Source organism: Chaetura pelagica, unplaced genomic scaffold (genome assembly GCF_000747805.2).
Source record: "Chaetura pelagica isolate M959 unplaced genomic scaffold, ChaPel_1.0 scaffold103, whole genome shotgun sequence".
NCBI lineage: Eukaryota > Metazoa > Chordata > Aves > Apodiformes > Apodidae > Chaetura > Chaetura pelagica.
In genome coordinates, this window is record NW_009953004.1 from 1,303,087 (window position 1) to 1,317,072 (window position 13,986).

The following is a 13,986-nucleotide window of genomic DNA, read 5'->3' on the forward strand; positions in this document are numbered from 1 at the left end:
CCTCAGGCTGCTTTGTTCTTTGGTAACACTATTTGTGAATGTTCTTTCCTTCTGCGACTTCCTGTGGCTTCCAACTTCACAAGAAAAAGGTGAAGGAAACCAATCTTATTGACACACACAGTATTGCCAGACAACCTTATCTCAGCATCTGATTTCAGAGGAGCCCGAGACTTTTTAGATGCTCCCGTTCCTTTCTCTGGAAGGAAAAATTCTAGTGTTTTATCTTGAATAAATGATTCACCACAAAACCAGCCTTGTAGCAGCCTTCTTACCTGAAGTGCAAGAGGCTTCCACCTCACATTCTTCAGAAGGGCGGGAGCAGAAACCAGGGTATTCTGAGGACGTTTTTTCAAGGTTAAAATCACTCCATTTGGGTCTTCCCGCAATGCATTTACTAGGTTCTTTAACTGCCAGCCAACCTAAGGAAAAATTCCATAATTGAATTTTGAAAGCTTTCCACTGAAATGTGAAGGAAGTCTTCTATTAACTGAAAAGGTCTGTTACAGTCTACTCTTTGCAAACATAAGCAGTTTGTATAAACTGTGCCTTGATTACTTCTGTTGGACTGAAATGATGCTGCTGAAGCTGGAGGGGTTTTTTTAGCTACATTTCTCAACAACATAAGGCACAAGTGAACACTGTTTTCCTTTTAACAATTTGTTAGATCACTGTACATTGTAAATTAAATGATGAGGATGGTCATGAAACAATTTCAGTCTGGCTCCTGAGCTGAAATGCCCACTGCTGATGAAGAAAACAAACTATGCTACAGCAACATATGTTACAGCTTTAAGATCCTAACTGAAGAGAAATAATAATTTCCTTGATTTATCTCTACAGCCCCCGGATAGAGCTGAGTAATTTAAGTTACCATAAATCGTAAACATACCCATAAAAAAAAAGAATATAACTGGCACTGAAAGGATTTTATATATGCTGCTCACAAAAAGCTACTTAGAGACATGTATTGATCATTTGAATATGAATTCATCATGAACTATTTATACATGAAAATGTATAAATGTATTTCTGAGACTTTTTAAAATGAATGTTTACACTATTCTGTTATCCTGAATGGCTGAAGAGGTCTTAAAACTGAATAATAATATAAATGATAGTATAAAAAGATGTTTATCATAAAAGTAGCCTCATGCACATTTAAGAGCTGCTGAATTTCTATCCATATTTCCACGAGCACATGAGAAATAAACAACAAAAAAGAGCATCAAAATGGTCAGATATGTAAATTCCAAACTGAAAGTACAATTTGGAAATAGTCACATTTTTCTAAACCTCAATCAATCTTTCTTCCACATTACAACACTATAATCAGTGGAATGGTGCTAGTTTAAATAAGAGAAATAAATTTGGCTCTATTCAGCAGTCCTTTGGTCCTGCCTAAATGCGACTGATATATTAGCTTGTTCACCATGAATAAAAAACCCAAATTCCTACCATTTAGCATTTCACAGTGAATTACCACCAAAAGTTGGTTTGCCCTGTTTCCTGAGTATTGTGATTATTGAAGTTTCTATACTATAAATGATGGTCCTGTTCCACCCCAGCTCTGCTAAGCAAAGCACTACAGATCCAATCCTGCCCAGGGTATTTTTTTCAAAAGTCAATTTCTGTGACAGAAAAGCTGATCCCCCAGCACCTCTCAAAGTGCCTGCATTAAACTCGTCCCTCCAATTTCTATTCCAAACGTGGCAGATTTTTACAGCAGCAATAAATGGCCCTAGTAAAGACCTGTCATAACTGTTAGGACTACCACAAGTCTTAAGCCCTAATGTCAGGCAGCTCTGCACTGAGCAGCAATCAGAATGCCACAGTTGTACCATGGGTCTCCATAGAATCATAGATCTATTCAGGTTGGAAAAGACCCATGGGATCACCCAGTCCAACCATCATCCTTGCTCTACAAAGTTCTCCTGACACAGGCTGACTGAGGCCAAGCTGCAGCAGCCTTGAAGTGAACACCTGGGAATGAAAAGCTTCAGGAATGCAAGAGCAGTAACTGCACAAGTACCTGTAATCATCAAGTGACACTATACCTGCTATGCTTTCTGACTAGCTTTGACCTGTCAGAGTTCACTTGAACATTTCAATCAAAAATACCTCTGACCAAAGTGTGTATTGCCATTGCTAATAAAAAAAATAAGGACAACATTTAATAATGTATGTGTTTAGAATCAGAGCAACCTATGTATATCAGCATGCTATATCAGGTACAGTTTATAATTACTTCCTCTTAGAGGAAGATAATATCTGATTACAGATGGAGACAGAGGGGAAAATATCAAAGGTGACATTGAAGAGATTTCAATTAGAACCTTGAAGAGAAGTTAAGATATGAACTGTAAGGGTCTAGCCTGTCTCCATAGTGGCCTGAAGCCAGGATCCCAAGTGTGAACACTGGGCTTGGAAAGAACTGCAATATGCGTCACAATTCTAAAAAGGGGTTTAATAGCTTTTTAAAGTTTCAGTCTATTTTTAATGTTGCTGCTCTATTGAAAACTTTCTATAAATGTGCTGGCCACAGGAAACCAGCAAATGGCCCTGATTATAAACAGCTCACAGCCAAACACACACAAATGTGTCAACTTGCATTGCAAACAAACTCTTCTGTTTTTTTGGTTTTTTTTTTATAGGATGACAGAGGCTATATAGGGTTTTTTTAACTCAAATCATAGAATTAAAGATGAAATATTTTTTATTTTTATAGATTGATGTAATTTTCAGAATGCTGAAACCTTTAGAGTTAAACAAGCCCTTTTTAGAAAAGAATGATAAATAATTAAGTTAGTGATAAATTATTCCAATGAGAACCTTAATGACAAAACCATTAAATACCAAGATCTATTAGAGAACAGTCTGCAGTCATTACTACTAGGCCATGATAAAATGCTCTTAGGAATTTGGACATGTTATTATAAATTGTATTGCTAAAAATATCTTTGAAAAAAATAGAAGTCATTAAAGTGGATTAAAAATCTTAGTTGAAAACCAGTCCTTGAGACAGATTTTGACATTTATTCTCAAAGAACCAGTCTTCAATAGCAATTACTGGCTTCTGTCTGTGGTGAGATGTATTCAGCAAAAGGATATTTTGCTGCTTTCAGATTTTTAGTGTATACATTCTTTTATTCAGATTCCACAATATGAGTTAAGATATTTCCCTCACTAATGAAAGCTAACATTTGAATTAGAAAAATGAAAGAAAAAAAACAAATGAATGTGATAATTTTCTTATTTTCCTGAATAAACAAAATAGAAAAGCAATTAGGACACCCATTACATTCAAATTAACACATTCAGAAGCTCTAGTCATGATGCTCTGCTCTCTGCTAAACATACCTATATATGGAAATACACTGGACTATGATTTTCTCTCTTTATAAACTGGGCCTACAAAACCTGGAATGCGGAAAGCCAAATGCCTGCTGTTCTCTTACTTCACAACTGAAAGGACAAACAAAACAGTCAAGATGCCAGCAATGAGAATTGCTACCAGAGTGAGACCCACAGAGTTTGTGAAAAGGTCAGAACCACAGAAACTTTGATACTTACTGCCTTAAAATTACTGATTTTCCATTTTAGCAAATTAAAAAATATATATTTAATTTATATTATAAATATGGAAGAAACTTAGAAGGATGCAAAGCAAAATCACTGAAAATGCTAAGAGGCAGAAGTTTAAGATTTTGATGCTTTACTCTCAGGATTGCTTTAATCAATAATTTTTATTGGTTTGTACATCTTTGGTGTGGGAAGTGCTCCAGGGAAACAGTTGTGTACTACTGTCCATGTTACGGGATGTGTTAGCTTTCCAATAAAAAAATACAAGCCAGATAATTAGTGGAAACTGCAAAATATAATGACTTCTAAAAGTAATAGTTTAAAAAATATTAATCCCTACGATAGTCAGGTTTTTACCAGAAAAGTATAATTATATCCACGATGTTGTAGTAATTTTGTGTGCTTAACCCTGATAATTTTGCAGCTGAAACTTCATAACTAATATGTTCAGAAAACATAATTCAGCTTCATTAACCTACAGTCAAAGACTTTCTTTTCTAGTTCTCCAGTATGTTCTTTAGAATCTCCCCATTATTGACTTTGTTCCTTCTGATTTGGAAGATCTCCATTTTTATTAATGGGATTTGGGATGCATACTACCAGCAAGGTGGTTTTCTGCACTTTTAGAAACCCAAACCCTGTTTCATGCTGGACAAGCACCTTTTCTCCTTTTTTAAAATAAAGGCTACCTGGCCAATGATGACTCACTAATTATCTTTAAGAAAAAGAAACTAAAAAAGTCTTTATGTTTCAGGCACAAAACCAAGAAGGCTGAATGAAAACACAAGCTGGTGCACTTGTGGATGAGTGCACAGGCATGAAGTGAACAATACATTAATCTAGTAAAAGGAACTGAAAAACACCTGGATTGTTCAACATGATGGTGCTTATCAAAGGATTCCAGTAGTCATAATCATCACAGCAGTTATTCACCTCCATGCCAGTGTCTTCAAAACATGACACTGATTTGTTATGGCACAAATTTAGAAGATACAGCTCAGAGGGTGGATAGGAGTGCCTAGTGGAGAGAGTATCTATACTGCTTGCTCTGAAAGTCCTGGGGAGGGAGCAGGACTGTGGTTCCTCAGTTCCTTCAGTGCCTTACCAAACCTCTGAGCCTCAATCAGGTTCTAACAAACACAAACCTACAGAGTGCACCTCACAGAAGGAAGGCAGGTCACTCCTTAGTCTTTGTGGGACTTGTGCATGTCTCACTCACTGTATCACACTCAGCTTTGATCTTAGATAGGATGGAGATATGTAGGGTGTTAACTAAACAGGAATTTCTGAACTGCCCTGTCAGGCATTTAGTGTGGAAATCAGCTGTACAGAGTAGTATTTTCTAAATATTTAGAGCACACTAGATTGCACAGCACCTGAAAACAAGCAATTCTGCTTTGACTGCAGTACCCCTTACATGAACCAGGACAGATGTTTCCCCTCAAGGCTGTTCAAATACATAAGTGAAGCCATCTGGATGCTTACTGGGATCTCAAGAGTATGACCTCTCTTCTTATTTGCATTAAATAATAACAATAAAAAAAAAAAAGGCTTGTATAAACTCAACTTTTTGTTCAGAAAACAGACTATCATCCCCTTGTATTTTAGGTCTAATTCACTTCACTTTGTTAGGGAATTAATCAAGTGAATTTGTTTTATCAACATGGAAACCAGAAATTATTGTTACATAAAAATGTGCTGGAAGGGTATAAGACTACTTTGTCACTGAATGAGAAGCTCATAATTAACACCTGTAGCTGATTCATTCTTCTTCTTAATATCATGTTATGAACAATAATTGATGATGGAAAAAATATTCTCATTATTTTACATACTTATTTTCATTAACTAACAGAGAAATATAGCAAGATTCCAAGAAGATGCAGTCTGCTACCAGAAGACATGTATTACTAAGCCTTCTTGAAAGGCAGAATCCTGAGAATAAGTAAGAGGTGGCAGCTTGTTTGCAAAGAGAATGGCAACTTTAGGGAGAAGTAATTCTCTTGACATCTCCCCTTCAGTTTGTATCTTTCCTTTTCCTACTGATATTTCCCCACACACAGTGTGCTGAAACACAGATGGTGTGACCTGGCACTGCATCCACAGAATTACCTCTGTTTAAAATGAAATCTCATTAGGGGTCAAATTTACAATTCAGCATCACTTCAATAAATATCTGAACATCAATAAGTTAGTGCTGAAACTACTTCATTGTGCCATTTTGAAAAATCTGATGAACAGGAAGAAAGGGTATTAGGCTGCTGACCATGTATTTCCATAGCATCCATCATCCCAAAGGATAACATCAAATGTGAAAATGCAAGTACATTAGTTAAAAACAACAGCTATTGAGAGATAACAGAGCAAACACCTTACACAGCAAAGCAAAGATGTTAGAACTGAGGCAGCCCTTCTAGGCTGCTCTGCATCCACGAGTTTATCCTTCTACACAGCTGCGGGCACCTCCAGTGTGGTTGTGTTCATCAGCTCTTCAGCCACCACCCTAGGTAGACCTGTCTGTGTTCTACCACAGATTTACTTACAAATGTTTGTATGGATGCTTGCTCTTGTTTTTTACCTTCAAGATTTCTCTCTTTCTGGTCTTTATAGCCTCTGTTAAGAAAGAGGCATTCTGTCTCAGACCTAGCTGGCTGGGTTAACCAAACTGAAATCCTTAATCAAATTCTCTATGAGACAGATGATACATTTTCTTTTTTACCCATTCTATGTTTTAATGTTCATATGTAACTTCACACCTTTGATAACTGTAAATGATCCAAATATCACACAGTATTTCAGACAAGATACTACCAATGTCAAGACAATGGCATTAAAACTCTCTTTCTCCTGGAGACATGTTCCTGATTAATTCCAAGTTCATCTTTGCCATTTTCAGTCACATCACCTCTACAGTGCTCAGTTGATTTGGGATTAATTACTGTATTCTGACTTCTGGAGTCTTGCCAGTTGCTTCTGAGTAATTTCAACAGGAGTTACTGAAAGCATTATTATTGCTCTCTGTCCTACTAAATGACCTTCAAATCCTGATTCTCAGAAAAAAGATTTTTCAGTTTTCTGAAAAGTCAAGTTTATCAAGCACTTTCTGTACATAAGTAGATCAAATATTTTACAGATGGTCAGGCAGCTGGGTCAATACTACTTTGGATCTGCCATATTTCTGTCATTTGAAAAATCAAAACTAAAACATGAACACAACTTACTTTCTATATATTTATGTTGCTTTTCACCTAACATGCCATTTTCCTTCATGTCTTTAGTTATCCTTTCTTTTCTACATCACCTGCAAAGTTCTGCAGAGCCCTGACCAGTAAATTTGCCTTCTCACATTTCCCCAGCACACAAAGTTAGCCCAAAGCAGATACATCTTTGCTTAGGGACTTGCCATTGAAATTTCCAGTCTCTTCAGTAAGCTGAGATGTAGTGGATTTGGCATTAAATTATCCAACTTTGAATCTATCCTGTATATATATTTATTATGGCTAGTTTTGTTCTCTTTGCTCTATGCAAAACTGAAAGAAACAAGTGCTTCTTGCCTAGTGACTCTCTTAACTTTACTTTTACCCTATTTTCACTGCATGACCACCCTAATACCCTGTAAAGGATCATGTCCCATATACAAAACAACGTCAAAAAAGCCAATATGCAATTTCTATTTCAACTAAGCAGCAGAAAATATTAATGGAACCTAAAGTCTAATTAGTAATTTTGCAAACAAATACATGTACAGTGGCATATTCAGCACTTCTGTATAATTTTATAAGAGATGAAGTAAAAATCTACAAGGCACTGGCAGAATTGGTGCCTGCTGCCACTGAAGGCAAAAATAAAAAGCTAGTGTGGAAGTAATTTAGCATGTATAACTCATTTCTAAAGTTTGTGCTGTTTTATTCAAATCTAATAAGCAAGAAGGACAAGCAGAAAAGCAAATAAGGAAATTGAATAATGATTAAATGATCTTAACAGCCAGTTGTGAATCGCCTGATTTAATTAATTTCTTGCCTAAAGTACTATTATTTTTTCTTTGATCTTTATAATTGTGTTACAGAATGTTTCTTGGTTAGACCAGATTCCATGAAGTCTTTTATTTCTCTTTCAACTGTTGCATTATATAATTTGTAAGCTGCTTTCCTTTGACACTTTCTCAACTCTTTTTCTATTTTAAAATTCCCAACTATATTGAAAAATGGTTGGAAATGTAAAGGAAAACAAGTGGGGCTTTTTAATATTTTAAAATATTTGTTAATGTAACTGGTTTCAGGGGAAAAACTAACAATGTAAATCTAGTTACTTCCTTGCTATCTGGTATTTTTTTCTTAGTACAGATAATGCTTTGTATAAAACTAGTGTATTAATTGTAGCTAATAAGAATATTTTTTAAAACATACAGCCAAAATATTCTAGCCATGCCAAGCCCAAAATACTTAACTCCACACATCCAGCAATTCAAAGGCACTGCCATTGTCAGCATACATAATCCTCTGCTCCAGCTATCCGGCCCCAGAGAAATGCCTCCAGGATTAGAAATACTCTTATCTGCACTGACTCCACTCAAAAGCAGGGACAGGACAATGATTTCCAAGTCTACATCCTCTTAAACCTCTTCAAAAGATTACTCCACTCATAATATTGTAACAGATGATTATTTTTCTTTAAATGGATTTCTTGTTGGAAAGAGAAAAACTTGAAATTAGTTTTTGTTTTTAAAGGAAAAAATTGGAACTGTCCTCTTTGTTTCATTTTTGCCTATTTATCAATGAAAACCAAACAAAAGCCTTTCAAAAAGACTGAACAGCCAGCTGGTAATGGCTTCAGTGCTGGAGTCTCATTTGGACTATTTTAGCACAGGAGCAGTGCCCTACCCATGGGTGAATGCTTTCACTGGACTGCTCTGGAACTCAAAGTTAAATATGCAATGAAATACAGTTGGGAATTTAAAGAGGTTGTTGAGGAGGGTCATGCATTAGGATGAGAAACTGGAAGTGCTATCTTAAAAAAAAGTGAAGAGATTATTTAATTGCATCCTGAAAATACCTAAATGAGAAACCAGCTCTTCAATCTAACAGATAAATATATATCAAGATCAAAAGACTGGAACCTTGTGCCAGACAAATGTTGACTACAAATAAAATTACTTTTTTTTCCCCTCCCAGCAATGAGAATAATTAACTACTGGAACAATTTAGTACAGGTTGTGGGAACACCAGTGAAAGTTTTAAAACTCAAATCATCTTATGAAATGAACAGATATGAATTGCTCTAGAAAATGCATTGGCCTAGTTCAGTCAAAATCAGATTAAGTGATGCCAGGAGTCAGTTATAGGTTTGGAACCTATCAAAAGAGATCCATGCATACTTTGTCTCATAGGGCAGCATTTTTTCAACACTGGCAATACAAAATCACTAAGTCTAATCACCTGCAGACCAGATCCTTTCAAAACTTCTTGTGTTGAGTGGGCTGTATATCTGTTAGACCATCAAAATGTGACAGCAACTTTCATCTTAAGAAAATGTCTTAAACAAAGAACAACAAAGACAATGTCTGTGGGACGCAGAATCTCTGAAGCATACAAATATCTGAAGAAAGTGTATTTCCGCATCTTCAAACTGTGTGTCTTCACTTGTGCATCTTAACTTGTGTTTACATTTTGGAAAGCATGGACTCTCTCTTACCAAGGAACAGGTAGAAGTAGGGATGAGAAATAACACTAACACCTATATATTTATCACCTGGGCTTATAATGCTTTCAGCAGAGTCTCTATGGAAAACTAACTATGAGACTGGAGATCATGGATTTCACTGGATGTGTTGTAAACAATATTTTAACTGTTTTTCTTGGAAATTCTGTAACAACCCAAGGTTCTAGCAAGGACTCTGTGCAGGCACAAATCCATGCTCCTTTACATGGTGAGCAACAGTTTATAGCTCTGGAAACCTGCAAAACCACTGCAGATATGGAAGCCTTTTGTAAGGTTACTCAAATCAATTTCAAAATGGGTTACACCACATTGCTAGCATTAGAATATTGATTATATTGATTACAGTGGTTGCCTTTGAATTATTCTAGTCTGCTAAGGAAAATAATACTAATTATAAACATGGTATTGATCATCACAAGTTGTGATAACTTGACTGAAGGGACACACAGCTAAGTTTAAAAACTTCAATTAAATATTCTGGAATCTCCCTATAGAAAGAGTATGATGTTGAACAGCATCTGTGGAAATGAAATTTAGCATAATCCTACTTGGTTGGTTACTGACTCAATTGGTGACTTATCTTATTAAGCATAACCAGAGGTTATGATATTCCAAAAGACATAAGTAAAAATCTAGTTTGGCAAAATTATCTTCTAAGAAGTTGTTATTAGGTATTTAGCAGTGGGAATAGGCAAAGCCTGCAGAGTAGAATTTCCAAAATACTTACCACGGTTTGATGGTTCACCTGGATCACCTCATCACCAGCATGGATCTTCTTACACTGATCAGCAGGAGACTAAGGACAAGAAAAAATAATCAACTTGACATGGGGGGTATGGAGGAAGGAAGGGAAGAGCAGGAATTAAAATAATGAACGTTGAAGGAGGCAAGAAATCTATGCCCAAAGAAGTATCACTGTTGTCAAGAACAAGAATCGGTCATACTTATGAAAAGTGTGCTTATAAGGAACTATGTTTTTTATGGCTACAAATAGTGATTCAATGAAGCCATCTAGAATCCCACTTTCATTGGTCATGAGCAGCCTTTTTGACTGGTTGAACTATTCTAGTTTCTTCACCTCTCTCTGGGGAATATAAGCAGTCCCAATCTTACTGGAGATATACTGAGTGAATGTACATCACATACAAGCAAATCTGTTAACTCCACAAATACTGTGGAGCAGGGCTGGAGCAGCTGCACATGTAACAGAAAAGCAGTTCTACTGCTTAAGGGCACTGAAGATACCCTGCCAATACACTACAGCTCCAGCACTTCCATTACTAGATTGACCATTTGAACTCAGAATGCCATAATTTACAGCTGCATAATATCAGTGACAGACTAGCTGGCAGGAGATTTGTGTACACACACACACACTATTCCATGTATACCAGTCACATGATTTTGCAATCAATGAGCTAAGAACTCTCTTATCCCAAGTGTAGCTTCTTCTGATCACATTAAAATGGAATAAATCCCACTGAAAAGCCACTTGAATGTAGCCAACTGCTATTTAGCAAACTGGTTTTAAATGCTTCAATGAAATCAGATCTTTAATCTGTAAGAAAATCTGCAAGGCGTGCAGATCAGCAGTCATAGTCAAGAGCAGAGAACTGAGAACTCATGGCAACTACTTGCATTATGCATGAGTGCACAAGAGTGAAAACTTGAAATTCAAGAGAAAATACCAGAAAAGATTCAAAGAGATAAGACATCACCATAAGAAATAAATCAGAGTGGAAATTAGGTATTAAGGAAGTAGACGAGCCAGGGGACTTGAAGGTTAAATGTCTGCCCCTTAGATACCAAGCAGAGGACAGATCGCCCACCTCAATGAGCTAATTATTACCTTTTCAAATTAAGCACTGTCTCTGAGGTCAATTATCCCTTCAAAAGGAATGAAAAATCAATTTGCTGAAATGCCAGAAACTAAAGGTCTTTGAAGGTGGTTTATCTGTACATGTGATTATACTTTTAGCAAAAAAAAGACAACTTTTTACAGTGAAGTCTTATTAAAAAAATTTTGACATCTGAAGTTTAGTCAAATCAAAAATTTAAATGGTTGACAATTTAGTAACTCCTCCTGTGAATTTCAATTATAAATATATAAATATTTTTCCTACAAAGAGCATTATATTTCTAAAATTAATTAGAATTACAGTTAAAAAGTAGATTAATTATATCACAAGTAATTCAATCTATGAACAAAATCTGTTGCAACAATCAAGATGAATCATTCACAAGTTTCAGGACCCAAGATACACATCCAGTAATTTTAAGACTTGTAAATACTTCCAGTGGTATTCATATAAATAAGCAAGCAGATTTTAAGTTTAGTCTGCATTAGACTTGCCTTCATAAATTGTGACACACAAATCATGAGGGTTTCCATGGGTTTGCAGTCCCTAAACACTGAATGACAAACCTGTGTCTTGCAGTACTACTCAATATTTGAGATGTAAATAGAGCAGTGTGTTCAAGCTCACTCAGGGGGCCAGTGCCACTGCTGCCTGCAAGCATTTGCATCTTGGGCTAGACACACAGTGCTCATTTTGTGTTCCCTGGGTGTCAGCAGTATATAATTTCACCATTAGCTTTATGAAATCTAAACTTGCAATTTATCCAGCTATATGCTGCTGAGCAGATCCAGGACTGAAGGAACAGTGTGACAACAGCAGTTGGTGAAAACCAGAAGGGATGGGTTCCATGAGGAAGTCTGTCGTAGTCATTAGATTGCAGACGTTGAAGCAAATTTATTTGTTCCAAATTTGTAATTATGAATTGCAAGTTAAGTAACAAAAAAAGGTATTTCGAAACAACTTGGTTATTCTTGTCACCATGTTTATTTTTTGCAATGATCAGTCATACCGATTCATGTGCTGCAGCATTTCTGGGGACTTTTGGGTTGGATTCTGGGACTACAATCAACATTATAATTCATACTTCTTTTTTTGTCTCATTTTTACTACAAAGTGTGGAAAATATGAAAACGCAATGGTGCTTACCTCATCCTAATACAATTCTTTCAGGAATGGTTATTTTCCTATAAGAACATTTTATACATCCTCACATAATAGTGATTTGGATTGTTAACTAACTTGGTTTTTATCATTTTTGAATCATCAATTTCCTTCCATTTGGGAACCAAAAGCTGTTTGCATTTCCTATGATTTTTCCATACTTAGTGATAGTCCTGGCAGTGATTACTGCTTTATATTTACCAAAGATTATACCATAACCTGTTTGATACTGAATATAACATCTTCAGTTTACATCCACCCACACTGGTGATACTGTAACTATTTTAAAATATATCATCTTAAAATCCATTTTACTCAACTGCTTGTACATATAGAAACTACCTCTTTTCCATGAGTCAATCCTAGGACAGGCATCATCACCAAAATCTAATTTTTCCACCCGTCTTTTAAAATCCATTTGGTAGTTGAAAAATATTCAAAATTACTGTTCATTTTAAGAAGAAAATGAGGAACTCTTAGCAAAAGAAGTATTTATTATAGTATGAGAATATTTACTCACTGTATAAAGTTAGCTGACTGTGTAAATTAAGGGCTGCTCAGAGGAAAGTTATAGTTATCAGGAACTCTGCAATTTTTTTTACTACTCTGGTCAATATAAAAAGTGGTGGGTTTTTTTCCCCATTATATTATATTTGCTGTTCTGTTGACAGAGAAATACCTCTTTTATTTTTATATGAAGCTGAACTGTCCCATGTCATGGGAGATTTACCTAAAGTAGAGAACTAAAATTAAATACAACAGATACTATTTTAGACCAATGATGATGCTCTTACATGAGAAAAATTTACTGAAAATAAAGGAAAACACTTTTGTGCCAGAGAGAACATATACATGAGCACTAACAGAAAGATATATTTGAAGAAGTTTAGTATTTTCATTTTATCAGATTATTAGTTATTATTCACTTTCAAGATATTTTCCTATGTCCATTTTCAAGGGTTCCAAGTTTTCACAAAGGTAACTATGTTACGTGTACAGAAAAGATAAAGAAAAGCAGTATTAATAAAAAGTGGCTTGATTGATTAGTTTTCATACTGCAAAATGCACTGCAGAAATACAGAAACTACTTGTATGCAAGATAAAAGTCTTTTAGAATAAAGAAGCTTACATTTTCAGTTGTTCCTGTGATTACATGTAGTCCATCATATGTTGATTTGATATACATTCCCTGAAAAAAAGCAAGAAGGAAACAAATGATGTTTGCATGATAATTAGAATAGTATGTTTACTCCAGTTTAAGGACCACAGTATTTGAGAGACTGGAAGGAACCATGGGCAATTAACATTTGCAAATCCAAGTTCAACAAATAGGCATCAAGACCCATTACAAAATGCACAATTTTTCCACTTAATGCTTTTAATTCCAAACAAAGTTTTTTGGACAGAATTCAATACTGAGCAACAGCATAAAAGCTCATGCTTGTTCAGTATTTGAAATATTTAACATCAGCTCTTTTTATGACTAGTGGCAGAAAAGAACTATTGAAACTGAAACCGGAATAGTCTTTAAACTTGAATGCCCCACCTTCTGAATTTCTGGCTCAATAGAAATGCCACCACAGCCAAGACATGAGCCAGTCAGTGCTCATCTTGTCAATTTATGGAGCAAAACAAACCAACAGGACTTCTGCAATTAGTCCAGCAGGAA

The 13,986-nt window shown here is 35.6% G+C and overlaps 1 protein-coding gene across 1 annotated transcript in view; it reads right to left on the reverse strand.

The window, feature by feature from the left end:
* Positions 1–13,986, reverse strand: part of LOC104387815 (connector enhancer of kinase suppressor of ras 2-like) — a 192,501-nt gene that overhangs the window by 59,704 nt on the left and 118,811 nt on the right. The window contains 3 exon segments of the mRNA XM_009996606.1: positions 273–419; positions 10,025–10,093; positions 13,447–13,506. Of these exon segments, the coding sequence (XP_009994908.1) occupies positions 273–419; positions 10,025–10,093; positions 13,447–13,506 (276 nt within the window).